This window comes from Mobula hypostoma, chromosome 13 (assembly GCF_963921235.1).
Source record: "Mobula hypostoma chromosome 13, sMobHyp1.1, whole genome shotgun sequence".
Classification (NCBI taxonomy): Eukaryota; Metazoa; Chordata; class Chondrichthyes; order Myliobatiformes; family Myliobatidae; genus Mobula; species Mobula hypostoma.
This window is the reverse complement of record NC_086109.1, coordinates 96,356,014-96,379,511: the sequence shown is the minus strand read 5'-3', so window position 1 is coordinate 96,379,511 and position 23,498 is coordinate 96,356,014. Positions and strand designations below refer to the sequence as shown.

General features: G+C 44.9%; 1 protein-coding gene across 1 annotated transcript in view; it reads left to right on the top strand.

The window, feature by feature from the left end:
• Positions 1-23,291, top strand: part of slc24a1 (solute carrier family 24 member 1) — a 53,443-nt gene extending 30,152 nt beyond the window's left edge. Inside the window, exons 7-11 of the mRNA XM_063065105.1 lie at positions 10,505-10,626; positions 14,062-14,316; positions 15,499-15,588; positions 19,272-19,438; positions 20,328-23,291. Coding sequence (XP_062921175.1) covers positions 10,505-10,626; positions 14,062-14,316; positions 15,499-15,588; positions 19,272-19,438; positions 20,328-20,577 — 884 coding nt within the window. The 3' untranslated portion in view covers positions 20,578-23,291. The remainder of the gene's footprint in view (positions 1-10,504; positions 10,627-14,061; positions 14,317-15,498; positions 15,589-19,271; positions 19,439-20,327) is intronic.
• The last annotated feature ends 207 nt before the right edge of the window (positions 23,292-23,498 follow it).

Genomic DNA, 23,498 nt, shown 5'->3' with positions numbered 1-23,498 from the left:
GGCTCACAGAATCTCCTGTATGTTCCCCTGACTATGGAATCCCCTATGACTACCGCATTCCTCTTCTCTCTCCTTCCCTCTTGCACAACAGCGCCAGGCTCAGTGCCAGAGACCCGGTCACCGTGGGCGATCCCTGTCAGGTCATCCGCCTCAACAGCATCCAGAACAAGATACTTGTTGCTGAGGGGGACAGCCACAGGGGTGCTCACCACTATCCGGGCATTTTCCTTCCCTCTCCTGACAGTCACCCAGTTTTCTGACCCCTATAGCCTAGGGATGACTACCTGCCTGTAGCTCCTGTCTATCACCTCTTCACATTCCCTGATAAGCAGTAGGTCATCAAGCTGCAGCTCCAGATCCCTAACACGGTCTCTGAGGAGCTGCATCTCGGTGCACCTGGCGCAGATGTGGCCATCAGGGAGGCTGGAGGTCTCCCAGGATTCCCACATCTGACACCGTGAACAAAGCACTAACCCTGCAGGCATGCTACCTAATTCTACAAGAATGAAACAAGGAAAAATAAGTCTACTCACCCACTTATCTTGCCAAACACACAAACTTTATAAACCGTTAGCTGTGTGATCCCTGCTGTTCCTCTGTCTGTCCGGGCCGATTCGCCAAAGGGGAAAAATAAGAGTTGGTGCCACGCTCTCCCCTCTTCCCGTTACCGCCGAAGCCCATTGAGCCAAGGCCCTACACTCTGCTGCCACTCACTCCGCTGCCCGCTGTATAGGGTGGTCTCCTTTTTAAACTTTCTACCCTGTCCATGTGGTGAAATGTGTTGTTATACAGCAGCAGTACATTGCAATACAGAATAAAAATTGTAAATTACAATAAGAAATACACACTATTTATATCAAATATTTGTCAAATTATTAAATAATTATATATATAATTGCATTTGAGGAGATTTGGTGTCACTAGATTTCTACAGATGCACAGTGGAGAGTGTTCTGACTGTTTGCATCAATGCCTGGTCTGGAGGGGAACTGCACAGGATCGGAAAAAGCAGCTGAAAGTTTTAAACTCACCATGGACACTCGCCTCCCCAGCAGCCAGGACACCTTCATGGAGCGATGCCCTCAAAACGGCGGCATCTATCATTAAGGACCCCCATCACCATGCTGCCTTCTCACCGTCACCATCCGGGAGGAGCTACAGGAGCCTGAAGGCACACGCTCAGCGATTCAGGAACAGCTTCTTCCCCTCTGCCATCCAATTCCCAAATGGACATTGAACCCATGGACACCACCTTACTACTCAGTTCTCTTTTTCCACTAAATATTTAATTTCAGAATCAGGTTTAATACCACTGGCATTTGTCGTAAAATTAGTTGTTATTCGGCCACAGTACAGTGCAATATACAATAACTACAAACTAAATTACAGTAAGTATATATATATATATATATATATATTTAAACCGTTTAATTAAATAAGTAATACAATAAGAGAAACAAAGTCTTCCTGATGGTAACAATAAAAAGAGAGCACATCCGGGGCGATGCAGATCTTTAATGATGGATGCCGCCGTGTTGAGGCATTGAAGGTGTTCTCGATGCCAGGGAGGCTGATGGGGAGGCTGACTTTACAACCCTTGTCAGATTTCTCCAGTGGCTCCCCTGTCCAGGACGATGATACAACCGGTCAGAGAGATCCCCACACTACATCTGTAGGAATCTGCTGGAATCTGCTGGAATGAAGGGTGCCTCGGGGTCCGTGTGGACTCTGTCTGATGTCACGTTCTGCTCGGCGGCACTGCTCACACACCGGGCAGACATCATGGCTCCCTCACTGCGAGGATCGTTTATGCTTCTGAGCTCTCCCTCTGCTTCGCCACCCTCTTCCGGACACAATACCTCCACCAGCCACTTGCTCCTCGTGACCCAGAACCTCTGGTGAATTGGCCTGGAAGGTACACGTGACACAGAGACCATTCGACCCATCGTAGTATGCTTTTGAGAAAAAGCCACACAACTTACGGTCACCTCCCAGCATGGGCTCTGTATCACTGCAGGGCACAGCTCTTCAAGTTCACGTGTGATGAGGGCCTGTCTCCACTTTCGTCTCATCCATTCCCTCTGGGAGCAAAAGTTGATAGTTTCCTCAAAAGGTTGGGTGTCAAAGGTTACTGGGAGAAGGCAGAAGGAAAAATAAACCAGCCATGATGGAATGGAGTAGACTCGATGGGCCGAATGGCCTAATTCTACTCCTGTGACTTATGGGTGAAAATTCTCCCATTCATCACCCCTCCAGTGATTCTACCACTGCCCCTAGACCCACACCCCTTGGGTTCTGACCTCTCCGCTTGTCTCTGTTGAGCTGAGGACTATTTACAGTGGCTTTCGAGGAACTGCAGTCACACTAGGCTGTCAGGTACAATCACACAGAACTCACTGAACGTTGACTCCTGTAACTTAAAGTCTAAAACGCCCCAGCTCTCCTGCCTGGTAGCTGTGGAAGCATCATCTCAACCAGACACTGCAAGGGTGCAGTGCTGCATCTCAACCAGACACTGCAAGGCTGCAGAGTTGCATTTCCTGCAATGGCATAGGAGTGCTGACGTCAGATTTCATTCCTTTGTCCCTCATTTCTCTTGGCTTCTGGAGTTCCTGCAGTTTACCATCCGGTGACAAGTGACGGTGTAGCACCGGGGAGATTAAATAGAAAAGCTACAAACTGAGGCAGTACAACCTCAATCCTGTCACTGGTTAGTGAATGTTGAGGACACAGAACTCCAAACATTGTTTCAGATGCAAACAGAGAGCAAACCCAAGGCAACTGCCAGCAATGTACTGTCTGGCAGAGGCTTGAGGCAAAAAGACCATGAGAGACTATAAAATATAGGCACAGAATTAGGCCATTCAGCCCATCAAGTCTGCTCCCCCATTCCATCATGGCTGATTTATCCCTCTCCTGCCTTCTCCCTGTGACCTTTGACACCCTGACTAATCAACAGCCTATTAACCCCTGCTGTAAACATACCCAATGACTTGGCCTCCACAGCCGTCCGTGACAATGAATTCCACAGATTCACCACCCTCTGGCTAAAAAAAAATCCTTCTCATGTCTGTTCTAAAATGATGTCCCTCCATTCTGAGGCTGTGCCCTCTGGTCCTGAACTCCTGCGCTCTAGGAAACACCTTCTCCATGTCCACTCTATCCAGGCCAGGGATTCCCACCCTGGGTCCACGGACTCTTTATTTAATGGTTCATTCATTAAAAAGGCTGGGGACCCCTGATTAGGCCTTTCAATGTTCAATAGGTCAATGAGATCCCTCCCCCCACCCCATTCTTCTGAACTTTAAACAACAAAATAAAAAGCATTTTATTCAAACTTTTCTCAGTGGGCTATGTGCTTCAGGGGTTTCTGGGTCAGCTCCCGCTTTGTTCCAGTGAAGGCCACAGTCCAGTCTCAGGGCCAGTCCAGAGGACACCGATCACCTGTGAATCTGATATTCCCCAAACAACTGTCTCTGGGAGATCGCTGGTTGCCAATTAACATCAAATTAGCTTGAACTGCAACATGCACACAAATAAAACACTGGCTTGTAGAAGATATCGGGAGCGGGGGTCAAAAAGAGGAGGCATGAGATGACATTGGTATGTGGTTAGGATATACCCTCCTAGGAACAGTTAAGGAACCAAGACCCTTTCTCTTTAGAATTCCTGTCTCAACTTTAAAGACAGACATGATGTAATTATTCAATGTCCACCATTTTCTTACGTCCATTTGCAACATTAGAACGCTAGAAAGTTTTTGACAAGAGCAGGCCATTCGGCACAACAAAGCTTGCCAAATTTCAAGTATGCTGAAATAACTATCGAGTTTAGATTTAAAAGTCTCTACGCACTCCTCTCAACCACACAGCTAGATAGTTTGGACAATGTGTCAGTCCACAACTCGCTGTATAAAGAAATGCATCCTGACGTTAGTCTGAAATCTCCCTTTAACCAGTCTCCATCTATGGCCCCGTGTCCTCGCTGATGGATTAATTTTTGAAGTTACAGTTGGCATCCACCTTACTTATACCCTTAATGATTTTGAACACTTCTATCATCTCTCCTCACATTCTACATCTACTCAGGCTAAAAAGATTTAATTCCTTCAATCTTTTTTCATAACTCATACCCTGCAGACCTGGAATGAGTCCCACTGCTGTTCTCTGAACTCTCTCCAGGCCCTTCACATCTCTCACAAAACATGGAGACCAAAATTTACACAATACCCAAGGTGTGGCCTCACAAGCGGATTATATAGCTTAAGGAGAACGTCTCTTGACTTGAACTCCACTGAGCGATTATATACAATCATTCTATTAGCCTTCCTAATCGCTTCTGTGCATTGTCTAGATGTTGATAATGATGTCTATCACGATGCCCAAATCCTTCTCAAACAGTGCACTTTCTAACTCAACACCCCCCCACTGTATATTTATATCTAATATTTCTACTTCCTATGTGTAACACCTTAAATTTACCTACATTAAATTTCATCGGCTATTTAGCTACCCACATCTGGATTTTGTTTAGATCTAACTGTATTGATTCTGCTGCCTGAATGTTATTAGTTCGTCCCCCTAATTTTGTGTCATTGGCAAACTTTACTCGTTTATTTGTTATGTGCTTATCCAAATCATTAATGTAAATTGAAAACAGCAGCAGCCCCGAAACCGATCCCTGCAGAACCCCACTCTTAACATCTTCCAGGAATAAAAATGATCCTCTAACCATAACTCGATGTTTTCTATTTTTGAGCCAATCCTGCACCCATTTGCACAACTTACCCTGAATCCCTATCTCCTGTCATTTGATTAATAACATCTTGTGGGGTATCTTGTCAAAAGCATTCTAAAAGTTCAGGTAAATGATATCAACTGCTCTATTTTTATCATAAATTTTGGTTGCCTTTTCACAGAACTCCAGCATATTAGTAAAACATGATTTCCCCTTTCTGAATCCATGCTGGGTTTCTGCATATGTGTTAGATTTTAATGGGACACAATATCCTTGCCTCTCCAGCTTTTAAGAAAATTGCAGAGACTTTTTACGTTAATTTTGAAAACACTTTTAAATATCATTTCATGTTCTCTGCAGACCTTTTGATCAACTTATAAAGATCAGATGGTCAAATTGTGGGAGCAGCCACTGTGGGAGTGGGCCAATGTTAGAGTGGTCAGGCTTTGGCTCAACAGGCTTCAGTGAGAACAGTCAGAGGATAAAGGTGTTGAGTCGTTTGGAGTCATTTAGTTGGTTGTAGACTCTAAGCTTAAAAATTTAGAGGCAAAGCGATAACAAGTCTAGGCAGTGGAATGCTCCCCCTGAAAGGTGTGGAATTGCAGGGCACCTGATAGTCTTCCTGATGACCTCATCTGCAGGAAGTGCACCCAAGCTCAGCTCCTGGCTGATAAGATCAAGGAACTGGGTGGTCAGAGTGCAAGCTTCAGATAGCAGATGGGTGACCCCCAGGAGAAGGAGACGAAGCAGTTAGTGCAATGTAAAGGGTGGACAAAATCAAGAAGGGTGAATACAGGACTGAAGGTGTTATATTTGAATGTGCGCAGTTTCCAGAATAAGGTCGATGGACTTGCAGCACAGTTACAGATTGGCAGGTATGATGTTGTGGGCATCACTGAATCAATGCTGAAAGAAGATTATAGTTGGGAGCTTAATGACCAAGGATACGCATTGTATTGAGAGGACAGGCAGGAAGGCAGAGGGGGCGGTGTGGCTCTGTGGGTAAAAAATGAAATTAAATCCTTTGAAAGGATAGGATCAGAAGATGTAGAATCCTTATGGGTAGAGTTAAGAAACCACAAGGGTAAAAAGACTCTGATGGAACATGTAAGGCCCGTTTGATGACTCTGAGCCAGTACTTGCTGGAGTTTAGAAGACCGGCGGGGGGCGGCGGCGGTGGGGGGGGATCTCCTCGAAGCCTATAGGATACTGAAAGGCCTAGATAGAGTATACATGGAGAGAATATTTCCTGTAGTGGGGAAGTCCAAGACCAGAGGGCACAGCTTCAGATTAGAGAGACATCCATTTAGAACAGAGATGAGGAGGAATTTCTTTAGCCAGAGGGTGGTGAATCTGTGGAATTCATTGCCACAGATGGCTGTGAAGGTCAAGTCGGTGGGTATATTTAAAGCAGAGATTGACAGGTTCTTGATTAGTGAGGGAGTCAAAGGAAGAATGTGAAGCTTTAGAGAAGATGCAAAGATTTATCAGAATGCTGCCTGGATTCGACAGCATGTCATACAAGGATAAGCTGAGTGAGCTGGGGCTTTTCTCTTTGCAGCGAAGGAGGATGAAAAGTGACTTGTTAGAGGTGTACAAGATGAAGAGACTTTTAAGGAGTGTGGAGCCAGAGACTTCATCCCAGGGGGAAATAGCTAATACAAGGGGGCATAATTTTAAGGTGATTGGCGGAAAGTCTGGGGGGGCATCAGAGGTGGTTTTTTTAAACACAGAGTGGTGGGTGCGTAGAGCACACTGCCAGGTTTGGTGGTAGAGGCAGATACATTTGGGATGTTTAAGAAACTCAGATGGGCACATGGATGAAAGACAGACAGAGAGCTATGTGGGAGGGAGGGGTTAGATTTGATCTTGGAGTGGGTTAAAATATTGGCACCGCATCATGGACCAAACCTGTTTAATCTTTCCCTGTAACTCAGGTCCTCAAGCCCCAGCAACGTCCTTGTAAATTTTCTCCGTTCTCGTTCAACATTACTGATATCTACTTCGTTTACTTCTGCTGGACCTCTCCTGCTTTTACTTTTGTAAAGCTGCCAGAAGCTGCTGTTTTTCTTTATCTCAGTGATCAGTGATTAATGTCAGGCAGGCAAGTATGTGCACTTCCTCATTCCCCTATCCAGTGGCAGCTGGCCTTTCTACATTGTTTGCAAGATGAGTTGGGAGCAACGATTCATCCGCCTGCCTCCAGTCTCACCATTGCCGTAGTTTATCATTGCTCCATAACCCTGGGTGCAGTAACAATGTTCCCAAACTTCCTCCTGAAGCTGCCGGATTGCAAGTCTCACAGGTGACTCTGCCATCCTCCTGCACAATCCGATTCCTTAGCACCACTGGAAGTTAGTAGAACGAATCTTAGGAGAGAAAGAATGCCCAACCTCCAACAGTAGTCTCAATCAACTTGGGGTACAAGAGGAATTTTCTGGAGCTTCCCTCCTGTCATTGGAGTTATGGGGCCCCATGCCTGAGAAAAGATGACCAGCACTGGAGAGGATCCAGAGGAGGTTTGAGACTGAGCCCAGGAATGAAAGGGTTAACATGTGAGGAGCATTTGAAGGCTCTGGGCCTATACTGAAAGAAGTTTAGAAGGATGAAGGGGGAGGAGAATCTCTCTGAAACCTATTGAATATTGAAAGTGGATACAGAGAGGATGGTTTTGAGGCCGTGTCCTCTGGTCCGAGACTCTCCAATAGTGGGGGAGTCTAAGACCAGAGGACGCAGCCTCAGAAAAGGAGGTGCCTTCACAACAGAGATGAAGAGGAATTTCTTTGGCCAAAGGGTGATGAATCTGTGAAATTCATCGCTGCTGATGACTGTGGAACCCAAGATATTGGGTAGCTTTAAAGCAGAGGTAGATAGGTTCTTGATTAGTAACAGCGTTAAAGGTTATAGGGAGAAGAGAAAAGCTTACAAAAGGTTCAAGAAACAAGGTACTATTAGAGCTCTAGAAAATTAGAAGGTTTCTGGGAAGGAACTTAAGAATGGAATTAAGAGAGCTAGAAGGGGCCATGAGAAGGCCTTGGTGAGGAGGATTAAGGAAAACCCCAAGGCATTCTACAAGTATGTGAAGAGCAAGAGGATGAGCAGTGTGAGAACAGGACCAATCAGGAGTGAGAGTGGAAACGTGTGCACGGAGTCAGAGAAGGTAGTGGAGGCAGTTAATGAATACTTTGCTTCAGTATTCACCAGGGTAAAGGATCTTGGTGATTGTAGCGATCACTTACAGTGGACTGAAAAGCTTGAGCATATAGACATTAAGAAAGAGGATGTGCTGGAACTATTGAAAAGCATTAAGTTAGATAACTCACCGGGACTGGATGAGATAAAACCCAGGCTACTGTGGGTGCGAGGGAGGAGATTGCTGAGCCTCTGGCGATGATCTTTGTGTCATCAATAAGGATGGGAGAAGTACCAGAGCGTTGGAGGGTTGCAAATGTTGTTCCCTTGTTCAAGAACAGGAGGAGAGATAACCCAGGAAATTATAGACCAGTGAGTCTGACTTCAGCGGTGGGCAAGTTGTTGGAGAAGATCCTGAGAGGCAGGATTTATGAGCATTTGGAGAGACATAATCTGATTAGGCATAGTCAGCATGGTTTTGTCAAGGGCAGGTCATGCCTTATGAACCTGATTGAATTCTTTGAGGAAGTAACAAAACACATTGATGAAAGTAGAGCAGTAGCTGTAGTGTATATGGATTTCAGTAAGGCATTTGATAAGGTTCCTCATGCAAGGCTCCTTCAGAAAGTAAAGAGGCATGGGATCCAAGGAGACCTTGCTTTGTGGATCCAGAATTGAGTTACCCACAGAAAGCAAAGGGTGGTTGGAGATGGTTTGTATTCTGCATGGAGGTTGGTGACCAGTGATGTTCCGCAGGCCCCCTCCTCTTTGTGATTTTTATAAACGACCTAGATGAAGAAGTAGAAGGGCGAGTTAGTAGGTTTGCTGATGACACAAAGGTTGGGGGTGTTGTGGATAGTCTGGAGGGATATCAGAGGTTACAGTGGAACATTGATAGGATGCAGAAGTGGCCTGAGAAGTGGCAGATGTCACTCCACTCTTTGAAAACGGAGGAAAGCAAAATAAAGGAAATTATAGGCCAGTTAGCCTAACCTCAGTGGTTGGGAAAGTGTTGGAGTCTATTATTAAGGATGAGGTTTTGAAGTACTTGGAGCCTAATGATAAAATAAGTCGAAGTCACCATGATTTCTGTAAAGGGAAATCTTGCCTGACAAATCTTTTAGAGTTTTTCAAAGAAGTAACAAGCAGGGTGGACAAGAGAGAGGGAGTGGATGTCATTTACTCGGATTTTCAGAAAGCACTTGATAAGGTGTCACACATGAGGATGAAATCCTCTGGTGTTACAGGAAAGATACTGGCATGGACAGAGGAATGGCTGACAGGCAGGAGGCAGCGAGTGGGAATAAAGGAACCTTTACCAATTGGCTGCCAGTGACTAGTGGTGTTCCTCAGGGGTCAGTATTGGGACCGCTACTTTTCAGATTGCTTGTCAATAATTTGGATAATGGAATTGATGGCTTTGTGGCAAAGTCTACGGATGAGATGAAGATAGGTGGAGGGGTAGGTAGTGCTGAGGAAGCAATGCGATTGCAGCAGGACTCTGACAAATTGGAAGAATGGACAAAAAAGGGGCAGATGGAATGCAGTGTCGGGAAGTGTATGATGATGCATTTTGGTAAAAGGAACAATAGTGCAGATTATTGTTTAAATGGGGAGAAGGTTCAAACATCAGAGGTGCAGAGGGGCTTAGGAGTCCTCATGCAAGACTCCCAGAAGGTTAATTTACAGTTGGAGTCTGTGCTAAAAGCGGCAAATGCAATGTTGGCATTTATTTCAAGTGGAATAGAATATAAAAACAAGGAGATAATGCTGAGGCTTTATAAGACACTAGTCAGGCTGCACTTGGAGTATTGTCAACAGTTTTGGGCCCCATATCTCAGAAAGGATGTGTTGTCATTGGAGAGAGTCCCGAGGAGGTTCACGCGGATGATTCTGGGAATGAAGGGGTTAACATATGAGGAGTGTTTGGCAGCTTTGGGCCTGTACTCACTGGAATTTAGAAGAATGTGGGGGGGATTTCAATGAAACCTACCGAGTGTTAAGATAAAGTGGATGTGGAGAGGATGTTTCCTCTGGTGGGGGTATCCAGAACTAGAGGGCACAGCCTCAAAACTGAGGGGCGACCTTTTAGAACAGAGGTAAGGAGGAATTTTTTTAGCCAGAGAGTAGCAAATCTGTGGAATGCTCTGGCACAGGCTGTGGTGGAGGACAAGTCCGTGGGTATATTTAAGACAGAAATTGATCGTTTCCTGATTGGTCAGGGCATCAAAGGATCTGGTGAGAAGGCAGGTGTGTGGGGTTGAGTGGGATGCAGGAGCAGCCATGATGAATTTCAGACAGAGAATTTTATTCTGAAGTCAAATTGTAGTTGGGAACTACAGTGACTGTCCAGCGGAGTTGGAGGATGGCGTTACCGAACGCCCTGCTGGATTGTCTCAGAGTGGGGTAATTGGCAAGAGACTGGAGTCACACTTGGTCAGTCCATGTATGAGGGTAGCTCCCTGAGCTGGTGAACCAGGTTCACCGAAACCAACTCTTAATTTTTAGTTTTTGTTTATTAGGTTAAATCTTTGCAAGGAGTGAACCAGAATAAAACTCTGCTGCTGAGGTAAGATGTCATTTTGTACCATGCAGAGCGATGCGGCCTTGAAGGTTCCTGTACCTTCTGTTTCAGGTGGAGAGACAGAGAAGACAGATCTCCCGAACACGGTGAACGTCCAAGTGACACCCCCATCCGAGCCAGCGGCCACATCGCCACCTGGAGACAAGGACGATGCCAACCCCAGCCAGGACCCTGTACGTCATCCCTGGCTTCTTGTTCATTCCGCCTGTTTGGCTTAGCAGCTGGAAGGCAGCACGCAATGGGAGGGGAGGGTGGTGAGGGCAGCGTTACTGGGACAGGTCAGTGTGGGCTCTGTACCCTCGCAGTTCTGAGCTTCCAGCGGGACATTGACAGGAGACAGATGGGAGTTCACTCCAGGAAAGTACCAAGTGATTCACTTTGAAAGGTCAAAGTGGAAGGCAGAGTAAAAGGTTAGTGGTAGAATTCGTCACAGTGTGGAGGAAGAGGAGGATTTTGGAGTCCAAGTCCACTGATCCCTCAAAGTTGCTGTGCAAGTTGATAGCCAATCACAAACAAGAGAAAATCTGCAGATGCTGGAGATCTGAGCAACACACACAAAATGTTGGAGGAACTCAGCAGGCCAGGCAGCCTCTATGGAAGAGAGCATAGTCGATGTTTTGGCCAAGAAGGTTTTTTGGCCCAAAAAGTCAGCTGTACTCTTTCCATGGATGCTGCCTGGCCTGCCGAGTTCCTCCAACATTCTGTGTGATACAAGTTGATAGGGTGATTAAGAAGGAGTGTGGTGTGTTGACCTTCGTTAGTCAGGAGATTGAGTTCAAAGGGCGTGAGGTAATGTTGCCGCTCGATAAAGCCCTGGTTAGACCGTGTCTGGAATATTGTGTTCAGTTCTGACCTCATGATAGGAAAGATGTGGAAGCTTTAGAGAGAGTGTGAATGAGATTCAGCAGAAGGTTGCCTAGGTTAGCATGGCAGACATGAGGAAATCTGCAGATGCTGGAAATTCAAGCAACACACACAAAAAATGCTGGTGAATGCAGCAGGCCAGGCAGCATCTATAGGAAGAGGTACAGTTGATGCTTAACTTTGCCTCCAACTTTCACCCTGCCCTCAAGTTTACCTGGTCCATTTCTGACACCTCCCTCCCCTTTCTAGATCTTTCTGTCTCTGTCTCTGGAGACAGCTTATCTACTGATGTCTACTATAAACCTACTGACTCTCATAGCTATCTGGACTATTCCTCCTCCCACCCTGTCTCTTGCAAAAATGCCATCCCCTTCTCGCAATTCCTCCGTCTCCGCCGCATCTGCTCTCAGGATGAGGCTTTTCATTCCAGGACGAAGGAGATGTCCTCCTTTTTTAAAGAAAGGGGCTTCCCTTCCTCCAGCATCAACTCTGCTCTCCAACGCATCTCCCCCATTTCACGCACATCTGCTCTCACTCCATCCTCCCGCCACCCCACTAGGAGTAGAGTTCCCCTTGTCCTCACCTACCACCCCACCGGTCTCCGGGTCCAACATATAATTCTCTGTAACTTCCGCCACCTCCAACGGGATCCCACCACTAAGCACATCTTTCCCTCCCCCCCCTCTGCTTTCCGCAGGGATTGCTCCCTACGCGGCTCCCTTGTCCATTCGTCCCCCCCCATCCCTCCCCACTGATCTCCCTCCTGGAACTTATCCTTGTAAGCGGAACAAGTGCTACACATGCCCTTACACTTCCTCCCTTACCACCATTCAGGGCCCCAAACAGTCCTTCCAGGTGAGGCAACACTTCACCTGTGAGTAGGCTGGGGTGATATACTGTGTCCGGTACTCCCGATGTGGCCTTCTATATATTGGCGAGACCCGACGCAGACTGGGAGATCGTTTTGCTGAACACCTATGCTCTGTCTGCCAGAGAAAGCAGGATCTCCCAGTGGCCACACATTTTAAGTCCACGTCCCATTCCCATTCTGATATATCTATCCATGGCCTCCTCTACTGTCAAGATGAAGCCACACTCAGGTTGGAGGAACAACACCTTATATTCCGTCTGGGTAGCCTCCAACTTGATGGCATGAACATTGACTTCTCTAACTTCCGTTAATGCCCCTCCTCCCCTTCATACCCCATCCCTTATTTATTTATTTTATATGTATTTCCCCCCCCCTTTTTTTCTCCCTCTCTCTTTTTTCTCCCTCTGTCCCTCTCACTATAACTCCTTGCCTGCTCTCCACCCTCCGGGCTCCCCTCCCCCCTTCTCTTTCTCCCCAGGTTTCCCGTTCCATGATCCCCTCCCTTCTCCAGCCTCGTATCCCTTTTGCCAATCACCCGTCCAGCTCTTGGCTCCATCCCTCCCCCTCCTTTCTTCTCCTATCATTTCGGATCTCCCCCTCCCCCTCCCACTTTCAAATCTCTTACTAACTTGTCCTTCAGTTAGTCCTGACGAAGGGTCTCGGCCTGAAACGTCGACCGTACCTCTTCCTAGAGATGCTGCCTGGCCTGCTGCGTTCACCAGCAACTTTGATGTGTGTTGCTTGAATTTCCAGCATCTGCAGAATTCCTATTGTGTTGGTTATAAGAGGGCATAATTTTAAGGTGACTGGAGGAAAGTGTAGGGGGGATGTCAGAGGCGGGTTGTTTAATTTTAAACACAGAGGGTGGTGGGTGGGTGGAATTTGTTGCCAGGGTTGGTGATAGAGGCAGATCCATTCGTGACACTTAAGAAACTCTCAGATAGGCATATGGATGATAGAAAAATGGAGGGTTATGTAGGAGGAAAGGGCTAGATTGATCTTGTAATACAGTAGCTTAAAATGTTGACACAACATTGTGGGCCGAAGAGCCTGAGCTGTGCTCTAGTTTTCCATGTTCTATGTCCCAGAACTTTCTGCACACATTTTCGCTGAGCCTGGTTTGATTGCCTGCACTATTTTGAAAGGGCACTCTGTAAAGATGGGTGAGGATTCAATAGACAGACTGGTTGGACACCATCACAGGGATGATTTAATTGAGAGGCAAGTGGAAGCACTTCAGCTAACACCTGCCTAGCATGGCACCAAGGTTCTTGAGAAAAAGCAGAAAAAGTTATGTATGTGATAAGCTTATGAGGACTTTCAGAAACATTTTGATAAAATGCCAGACAATAACAGAATTGAATCTGGAGAGGTCAGTTGTGAGGATCCAAGTTCGGCCACAGAGATAGTAACCAGAGAGTAATGTGAAACGTTGGATCTCAGAATGGTGGGGAGATTGAGTTGTCGATTCCTAGGGTGGCGATGTGAAGCACTGCCCCCTGTCACACTTGTTAATAATGTGCAGTCTGAAACATAGGTCATAATTTAAAACTGTGCTGAGATGCTGTAAACAGTGAGGTTTGTGGAGACGCCAGGAGGGTGGAGGCTGATTGCTGGCAGGCACTCTCCAATAAAGAAAAGTGCTTGAGTCACTCAGCATTTGTTTGCTAGTGTGGAGCTTGACTTTACAGTTTCTGAGTGAGTGTTTGTCATCAGTTAAGTTTTGTACAGTAAGTTCAGCCCCTGGCCCTGGGGAACCACACTCATTCAGTACAGACTTACCATTGCTCTGCTGCTGAACCACAGCTTCACTCACAACCTGCTCAACGTGCGGTGAAACACTTTGAATGAACCTTTGTCTTTCTGATGGTAGAACGAAGACCAGACGGGTGAAGATGATGGAGGAGATAGCAGCGACGGGGGTTCTGACGGCAGCGATGATGACAATGATAGTGACGACAGTGATGATGATTCCGATGATGATGAAGATGAGGATGAGGAGGAATCCAATGATGATGAACCTTTAAGTCTTGAATGGCCAGAAACACGACGAAAACAGATCACGTACCTGTGTCTTCTCCCCATCGTGTTTCCACTCTGGCTAACAGTGCCTGACGTCAGAAACCCAGTAAGTGAGACAGAAAAAGTGAGTCATTAGCAATGGTCATGTGACAAGCATGAAATCTGATTGTGTTGTGAAAAACATCATTAAAAACAGAGAAAATGAAATTAAAGTAATTCTTCATATAATCCAAAACATTCCAAGCTTCAGAACTTTCAGACAAGATAGAGGGGGTATCCAAGAGGAGGATGTCACGGCAGTACCCAGAGACGTCACACTGGAGGGCTCATCGAGTGAGGAACATGGGCAGAGCTGGGGAACAAGAAGGATACAATCACTCTGACGGGTGATAGTACAGACCTCTCAACGACCAGTGAGGAGACTGAGGAATAGACAGGCGGGCGGATGATGGAATGATGTAAAAATTAGGGTTACAGTGCGTGTTGTGTATTTAATATTTCTATAGTATTTGAGTAATCTTGCACATATATTGTTTAATTAAGCATCCTTGTTCATTTAAATAATTCATTACAGGTTATGTGTACAAATACGTGAATTGCATACATTATCACACCACCACGTGACACGGGCGTGTCTCACTAAAAGTAAACTGGGAAGTTCCAGACTCCTGTGTCTTTGTTAGAATTAGTTTAAAGTTTTGAAGTTACTGTAGGTGACATTAACTTCCCTAATATTGAGCAGGACTCCCTTAAACCAGAGGCTTAGATGGCCTAAAACGTCAACTGTTTATTCCTCTCCATAGATGCTCCCTGGCTTCCTGAGTAGTTTGTGTTGCTCTGGATTTCCAGCAACTGCACAATCTCTTGTGTTTATGATTCACTGTCATCATAATTTAAAACTGTGAAGACTTCACTACGAAGTCTCTTCGAGGCATACCCATCCTGAAGATTAAACCTCTTTATCGGGAGTTCAGTGAGAGCCTCTCTCTCTCTGCTCCTCCTCTGTGATCTCTGCTGCCCTCTGACTCTTCGACCGCATGCTCACCCAGACTTGCACCCATCACTTGGCAACTTGTGCCCTTTCCTTCTCTTCAGCTCCTTATTCTGACTTCTTCTTTCTTTTCCAGTGCTGACAAAGGATCTCAGCTTTTGTGCCTCCACGCTTCGATATCAATTTGTTAATTGTTTTCTAATATGTGAATTACTTTGCTCTGCCCTCTTTGGGTTATATTTCCTGAAGACAGCAAACGAGAGAATATTGATGGTGTGTCGTTTCCTTCTCCAACAGGCTTCAAAGAAGTACTTCATTGGTACATTTTTTGGATCCATTTTGTGGATTGGTGCATTTTCATACCTGATGGTGTGGTGGGCCCACCAGGTAGGTGCAAAGTTCCCAAAACCTTCTTGATTCACAGTTGTGTAGACTACGCAAGAATATAAAACCTATTCGGCACAGCTTTGAGTTTACACTTGAAAGAGAAATCCTACGTGACCAGGTGCTTAATCCTCAGAAATTCCAGTGAAGTACAGCTCGAAGTGTTGCGCTCCAACTGAGCACTTCAACTTGATAAAGTTGACTCAACACCGTAAACAGAACCAGTCTGCATTACAGATTTTAAAAGCAGTGAGTGACCCCACCGCTGCAATTTACGTAGCTTGAATTAGCATTAAAACAATTATATTGTGTTAAGGCATGTGTGTGACTGAATCAGGGGTCCCCAGCCTTTTTTGCACCGCGGACCGCTTTAATATTGACAATATTCTTGCGGACCGGCTGACGGGTGTTCAAGTAGGGTTGCCAACTTTCTCACTCCCGAATAAAGGACAAACGTAGCAGTCAAATCCTGGGACACTACTCCAGGAAAGACTACCATGACTATGAAGCCTCGCGCGGGCACCTGTCTGTGCTTGCGTGTACGTGCCGATTCTTTCCCCCACAAATCCGTTTTGCCTTCTTCTTCCCGACTATACTGTACATACATTATTTCTACCTTATATAGGCTGTGTATTTATCATATCATTCCTGCTTTTACTATATGTTAGTGTTATTTATTTTAGGTTTTATGTGTTATTCGGTATGATTTGTTAGTTATTTTTTGGGTCTGGGAACGCTCAAAAATTTTTCCATATAAATTAACGGTAATTGCTTCTTCGCTTTATGCCATTTCGGCACGAAAGGTTTCATAGGAATGCTCTACCTTAGCGGGGGAAATACGGGACAAGGGCGGACCTGTATGGGACAAACTAATTTAGCCCAATACACAGGATGTCCCGGCAAATACGGGACAGTTGGCAACCCTATGTTCAAGTTCAACAGTGCGTGACAGGGAATGAGGAAAGGTGCAGCTGACTCATATCGTTTCCTCACAGCCCGGTAGCACATGCTTTGCGGTCCGGTGGTTGGGGACCGCTGGTCTAAATCTTCTCAGTACATCCTGACTGGGAGAGTACTCTGCTGAATAAAATTATTACCAACAGAATGAAATATCAATAGGACTGAAAGACTGCACAAAGGATGCTGCTGGGACTTGAGTTATAGGTATATAAGTTATAGGGAACGGCTGAATAGATTAGAGCTTTTTCCCTGGAGCGTGGGAGAATGAGGCAGATATGACAGCGGCATGCAGAATTACGAAGGGTACAATAGGAGAATTCAAGCAGGCATTTTCCCCTGAGGTTATTGAGACTAGAACCAGAAGTTATGAAAGGTGAACTGTTTAAGAGGAACATTTAAGGGGAACTTCTTCACTCAAAGGGTGGTGAGAGTGTGGAACGAGCTGCCACAGGAAGTGGTGGACGTGGGCTCAATTTCAACATTTAAGAGAGGTCTGGATAAGTACGTGGATGGGAGGGCTATGGACCAGGGGCAGGTTGATGGGACTAGGCAGAATAATAGTTTGGCAGAGACCAGATGGGCTGAAGAGCCTGTCTCTGTGTTGTAGGGTTCTCTGAATCCATGAACTATCCGTGAATAATTTGTTTTTTCAGTCCTCTGGGTGAAAGGTAGACTAGTGGAATTTGCCTTAAAGGATTTGAGCTGAATGAATGGGAAGAGCATTCCTGTCTCTTGTTGATGTTAAATGCAGACGGTCTCTGGGAGAGTTTTCATGTGACATCTCTCCTTAGGATACAATCCTGGAAAGTACAGGCTGTCTCTGAGGTGACAGCAAGGATGTAAAGCTGAGGATTTATAAGGCATAGGTCAGACCAAGCTTGGAGTATTGTGAGCAGTTTTGGACCCCATGCCTAGGAAAAGATGTGCTGGCATTGGAGAAGATCCAGAGGAGATTCATGAGATGATTCTGGAAATGAAAGGGTTAATGTAGGAGCTCTCATTGAAACCTGTTGAATATTGAACAACCTAACAGAGTGAATGTGAGGAGGATTTTTCCTATAGTGGGGGAGTCTAGGTTCAGAGGACACAGCCTCAGAATAGAGGAACGTCCACTGAGAATGGAGATGAGGAGGAATTTCTTTAGCCAGAGTGTGGTGAATCTGTGGAATTCATTGCCAGAGGTGGCTGTGAAGGCCGAGTCATTGGTATATTTAAAGCAGAGGTTGATAGGTTCTTTTTTAGTAAGTTGTCAAGGGTTACTGGGACAAGGCAGGAGAATGGGGTTGAGAGGGATAATAAATCAGCCATGATGGAATGGCAGAATAGATTTGACGGGCCAAATGGCCTCATTTTGCTCCGATATCTTCTGTTCTCATTTGCTCGGTTCATATCTGCAGCAGCTTTTTCAGTGGTGGGACCCCAGAGATTTAAATAGTAGAAGGCAGATTTTCTGACTTATCACTAGCTGTCAGTAAGTGTTGGTGTGTTGGCACAGCTTCCAGTGGTAAGCAATGGGAATTTTAATTGCTATTTTCCAAAATTCCCAGCGGCAGTGGGAATTATTGTCCAACCTGTGACCCATCAGGGCCCAACTGGGTGAAACCATTCACCTGATCAGTCCATTGGTTTTAACCCAACTAACACTCTGCACTTCAGGCAACATTTCATCACTTCTTGGATCTTCAAAAAGGCAGAACCATCATTAAGGACCCCCATCACCCAGGACACGCCCTCTTCTCGTAGCTACCATCGAGGAAGAGGTACAGGAGCCTCAATGATTTAGGAAAAGCTGCTTCCCCTCCACCATCAGATTTCTGAATGGTCAATCAACCCATCGATTCTTCCTCACAAATCATGCTCTCTTTTTGCACTAATTAGAACACAACAGTACACACAGGAACCGGCCCTCCGGCCCACATTGCTGTGCTGAACCAATTAAATTAGTAATCAAATGGCCAGCTAAACTAAATATCTGCTGTCTGCACAATGTCCATATGCTTCCATTATCCTCACACCCACGTGCCTGTCTAAATGTCTTTTAAATGGCCCTAATTTTTCTGCTTGACAATTGCCACCACCAAAATTACTTAGTTTTTTTTATTATATAGATTCCTTATTGCAATTGATGATGGTTTTATGTATTGCAATGCACTGCCACCATAAAAACAAATTCCATGACCTACTGTGCAAAAGTCTTAGGCACATATATATCGCTAGTGTGCCTGAAGCTTTCACAGAGTTCGCAACAAAATAATTCATGAAATATGTGAGTGATGATAAACCTGACTCTGATGTGGGTCTTTGTTGTGGACTGAGAATGGGAAGGGGACAGGGAGAGGGGAATCATGGCTGGGAAAAGGGGAAGGGAGAGGGGAGGGAGTGGGAAACACCAGAGGGACATTTTGTAATGATCAATAAACCAGCTGTTTGGAGTCAGGGCTGGGTGTGTCTGCACCCGCACCAACTCCATCCTTCTCTGCCACCTGTCCCACACCTCTCCGGTGGGGCTCCACCCTCACCGTGCCCACATCCTTTTCTCCCGCCGGATTTACGAACTCACTCTCTGCTCCAAGTTGACAAGTACAGTACTGTGCAAAAGTCTTCGGTACCCTGGCTAAGCCTGTGCATTAACACTTCAGCACAGCACTGTACGTCAGTGATAATAACCAGCTTCTGATCCTGTTTGTTAGAGCACTGGGATCACAGTCATCTCCTTTCTCACTCAGGTTGGTGAAACAATTGGGATTTCTGAAGAGATAATGGGCCTAACCATTCTAGCAGCAGGCACCTCAATCCCTGACCTCATCACCAGTGTAATAGTTGCTCGGAAAGGTCTCGGGGACATGGCCGTGTCCAGCTCAGTGGGAAGCAACATCTTTGACATCACAGTTGGGTGAGTCTCTTATTCCACACATGGTGGAGGTGAGGGTCAATACAAAGGCACTTCTTTTTACACTACATTTCATCATTCCTGCAGACCATTTTAGAAATCCAAACCCACACCTCGAGTGCCTAACTTTCCAATATTTCCTTCAAAACTCTGAGTAGTTTGCCTTCCTGACAGGGTATGGGCTCCATTGAACAAAGACAAACAGGCAGGTGCACGTGGTCTACCGAGGAAAGATGATCTTCAGAAGGTTCTGTGTCTTCATCTGATGATCTCGCCTCTTTCCTGAAGCTTCATGCACATTGCCTCTTTCTGATAGACTCTACTTTTCTCCCTGATTGTCCATTTCCATTTAAAATAATAATTACACATCCTTTGGGATTTCCCCCAGTCTTTATCTAACCCTCAGAACCTCTTTGACATCCAGGGTTTCCTAGGCTTCCTTACCCTTCAACCTTAGGATAATGTTGGATAAGAATGACAACATCCCTTCAGTCACACCTGACCTAGCTCACTAGCACGTGCTAAAGGATCTGCCGAATAGGGAAATTACAGAGAACCATTCATTACACAGAGAAGGGATGGGTGAGGACATTCAGACAAATCGAGAGGATGAGAATGCTGAATTCTAATCATTGTCCTACCCCCATCTCCAACACCCCAAGGACTAGTAAATGTTTTCTAACCTATCCAGTTCTATTAATAACCAACCTGAAGAGCCGAGTATACCATGTGTGTTGTCTGCTCTTCATTCCATGTCTCCGACCATGGCCACAGTGCACTAACTCTCCCTAAGGAAGCCTAGAGGGATATCAAGGGTTGAATAAAGACAGGGGCAAATGCTGAGTCACAGCTACCACACACCTTTCAAATTTGTTTGTTCTCTCTGTGACAGACTTCCAGTGCCCTGGCTGTTGTACACGACCTTTAACCATTTCCAGCCAGTTCCGGTCAGCAGCAATGGCCTGTTCTGTGCCATCGTACTCCTCTTCCTGATGCTGCTCTTCGTCATCATTTCCATCGGTCTCTCCAAGTGGAAGATGAACAAGATATTGGGCTTCACCATGTTCTGCCTCTATTTCATGTTTCTGATTATCAGCGTAATGCTAGAGGACCGGATCATTGTGTGCCCAGTGTCCATATAGACTCTAAACTCCTATCCTTCACCTGGCAGAGGGGGAATTCTGATGACTTCAACTGGCTGTGCAACACACAGATGACAAGTTAAAGGAGACAACCGTATGCAACAACTTACATGTTGACTTTTAATAAATTTAGACCAGTATTGAGGGAGGTTTGCTTTAAAAATGGAAATGATTGTCAACAACTACAGTATAGACATTGGGAGAAAGGCTACAAGTTTATCAAGCCCTGCTGTCTTGCTCCAGAAGTTACAGAGCAGAGCAGTTTCCTAACTGGATACGATTTTTATTATATTTAGAGATACAGCATAATAACTGGCCCTTCCGGTCCAACCAGCCAGCGCCCCCTGATTACACCCTTGTGACAGTTAACCCACCACCCTGTATGTCTTTGGAATGTGGAAGGAAACCAGAGCACCTGGAGGAAGGCCACACAACCACAGGGAGGGACTGAACAGGCAGTGGTGGGAATTGAACCCTGGTCGCTGGCACAGTAATAGCATGACGATAACCGCTACGTTACTGTGCTGCCCAAAGGTATCGAAAACTTCATAATGATGTACCCTCAGTGTACGTTCCCACAGTTCATATACCAGTAACAAGGCAGAATATCAGCTTCAAACTCAGGTCCACGTGAGCTCTCCTAAAACAAATATGGAACCGTTTTAAAATAAATCGTGTAAAAACATTATGTGAAGAAGACTGAAAGATCCTCCACCAAGGGAATGAAGAAAAAGCCACGTGTGGACAACTCATATTCAACATTTTTCAGAGCTTTTTAGTTACTGCAATGCAACTTTTTAGTTAAGCAAATCAGCATTGTTTTAGAAAGTGGAAACTCAAAGACACCAAAAGAGAAATGACGGATAAAGCAGTAGCCCATGGAGTATGCTGTTCAATTGCTTCACCTTTGGTTAGTTATAAAGGCAGTACTGAAGTAAATCCATTGGTTCCAAGATCTCCATTCCAATGCTGGCCACAGGGACAGCAACCTCATACCCATGCTATCTGCATCATAATGAACTGGCATTATTTAGCAATATAACATCAGCGACATAGCAATATAACAATATAACGGAAGCACATAACATTTTGATAGGCAAATTCAGAGGATAACAGAGAAGAAACAGTTGTTTTCTGTGTGGTTCTTGTTATTTCGGACAGGTGTCCTGGAGTCTAATTTGGGATTTTTACTTATTGAGTAGGAATGGTGGGTGTGGGAGATGGATCAGTTAATGGAAATGATGTTGAACGTGAAGGAAGAGCTTTTTCCCAACCTCCAAAATCAATTGAAGAAAAATAGTTTCTGATACCAGGTGCCAAAGGCTTATCCTGATGGAAGTCCCTTTTACTATCACACCCTCCAAACTGGATCTCAAAGTATACACAGTGGATTCTGGTTAATTAGGACACATCAGGACCCATACATTATGGCACAATTAAGTGGTGGTCCCAATTTGCTGAACTTTCATGGAAATAGTTAAAAAGGTATAAAAAAACATTTAAGTAATAAATTATGTATTCAAATAAAATACAGTATAAGTTAAAATACTACCAAAACTACTACAGTACTATAAAGCTGTGCATTAGTTCCTAATAGTTATTGACAGGGGAATTCATTCAGTGTATGCTGCTGTGTTCTTTTGATTGACTGTAAATGAACAAAATCAGCTCAGACATCTCGTGCAGATAATGGACTTCCTTCAAACAATGTTTTTGATCATTGTATCTTCTAAATCTTTATTTTCATTGTAACATTCAAAATGATTGTTGATACCTTCAAATCCTTCATAGTTCCTAACTAGTTGAAGTAGTGAAATTGTTTCATTTTCACTCCTGGCTGTTTCTGGCATCTCCAAGCTTGAACGCTTGAAACCGCAGTGAATGAAGCCGTTCTGAATTGTTTTACTGCTTATTTCTTGCAACTATCAGTGACAAAAATCACTACTTTTTGAACACAAGCACGCATGTAACGCTATTTAAAAACTGTTTACTCTAAGCACGGTGTAGCGTCTAATGGCCACACGACGTGCATGTGACTGACACTAGTTAGAAACTGTTTAGCAGCAGACTCCTGCCCCAATCAAGCAGCATAGTGTCTCAAATAAATAAATGGAATCCTGGCAATTTTCTTGATTAGTTTTTATTCTGTAGGAATTGTCCCAAATAAGCAGCTATCCCAATTAGCCGATGGCCAAATTAACCGGAATCCACTGTACTTTTCTCCAGAACATTTCATCAAGCTAATTGGAGCAATAGACAGTCTACTGGAGGAATTCAGTGGGATGAACTGTTTCTGTGATAGGAAAGGAATTGTCCATGATCTGAGTTGGAGAGGGTTTTGACAATTCTTTCCCTCCCACAGAAGCTGCTCACTGAGTTCTTTCAGCAGATGATCTGCTGCTCCAGTTTCTGACATTTGCAATCTCTTGTGATTCCAAAGTAATAAATCATATTGAACAGAAATTATACCATTTTACAAGGTCATCAGTCCTTTTAAACAAATTATTAACTATTTTCAGTCCTTTTAAACAAATTATAAACTATTTTCATATAGAAAATTAAAGATTGTTTGTTTCTTTTTACACCTTCTGGCATATTGGGTGGCATTTTTTGCTGTTTCCTTGGCATTTGTCTGTTTTTTATGAGACTCAGTTGCTGGCTTGACACTCGACCAGTACGGATGGAACGTGTGCAAGGGGCCAGCCAGATCTGAGCCCGGAACCAATCACCTCAAAGTCCAGTGCAGATGCCACTACACCACCGGTCAGCAAAGATTGTTTAAAATTATTTTATTCCTGACTGTATAATTTGAATAAACTGGACATTATCAAAGATCAGCTTTGTTACAGTTACATCACAATATACAGTGAAGTGCATCACTTTACGCTAATGAACAACAGTTCAAGGGTGTGCTGGGGGCA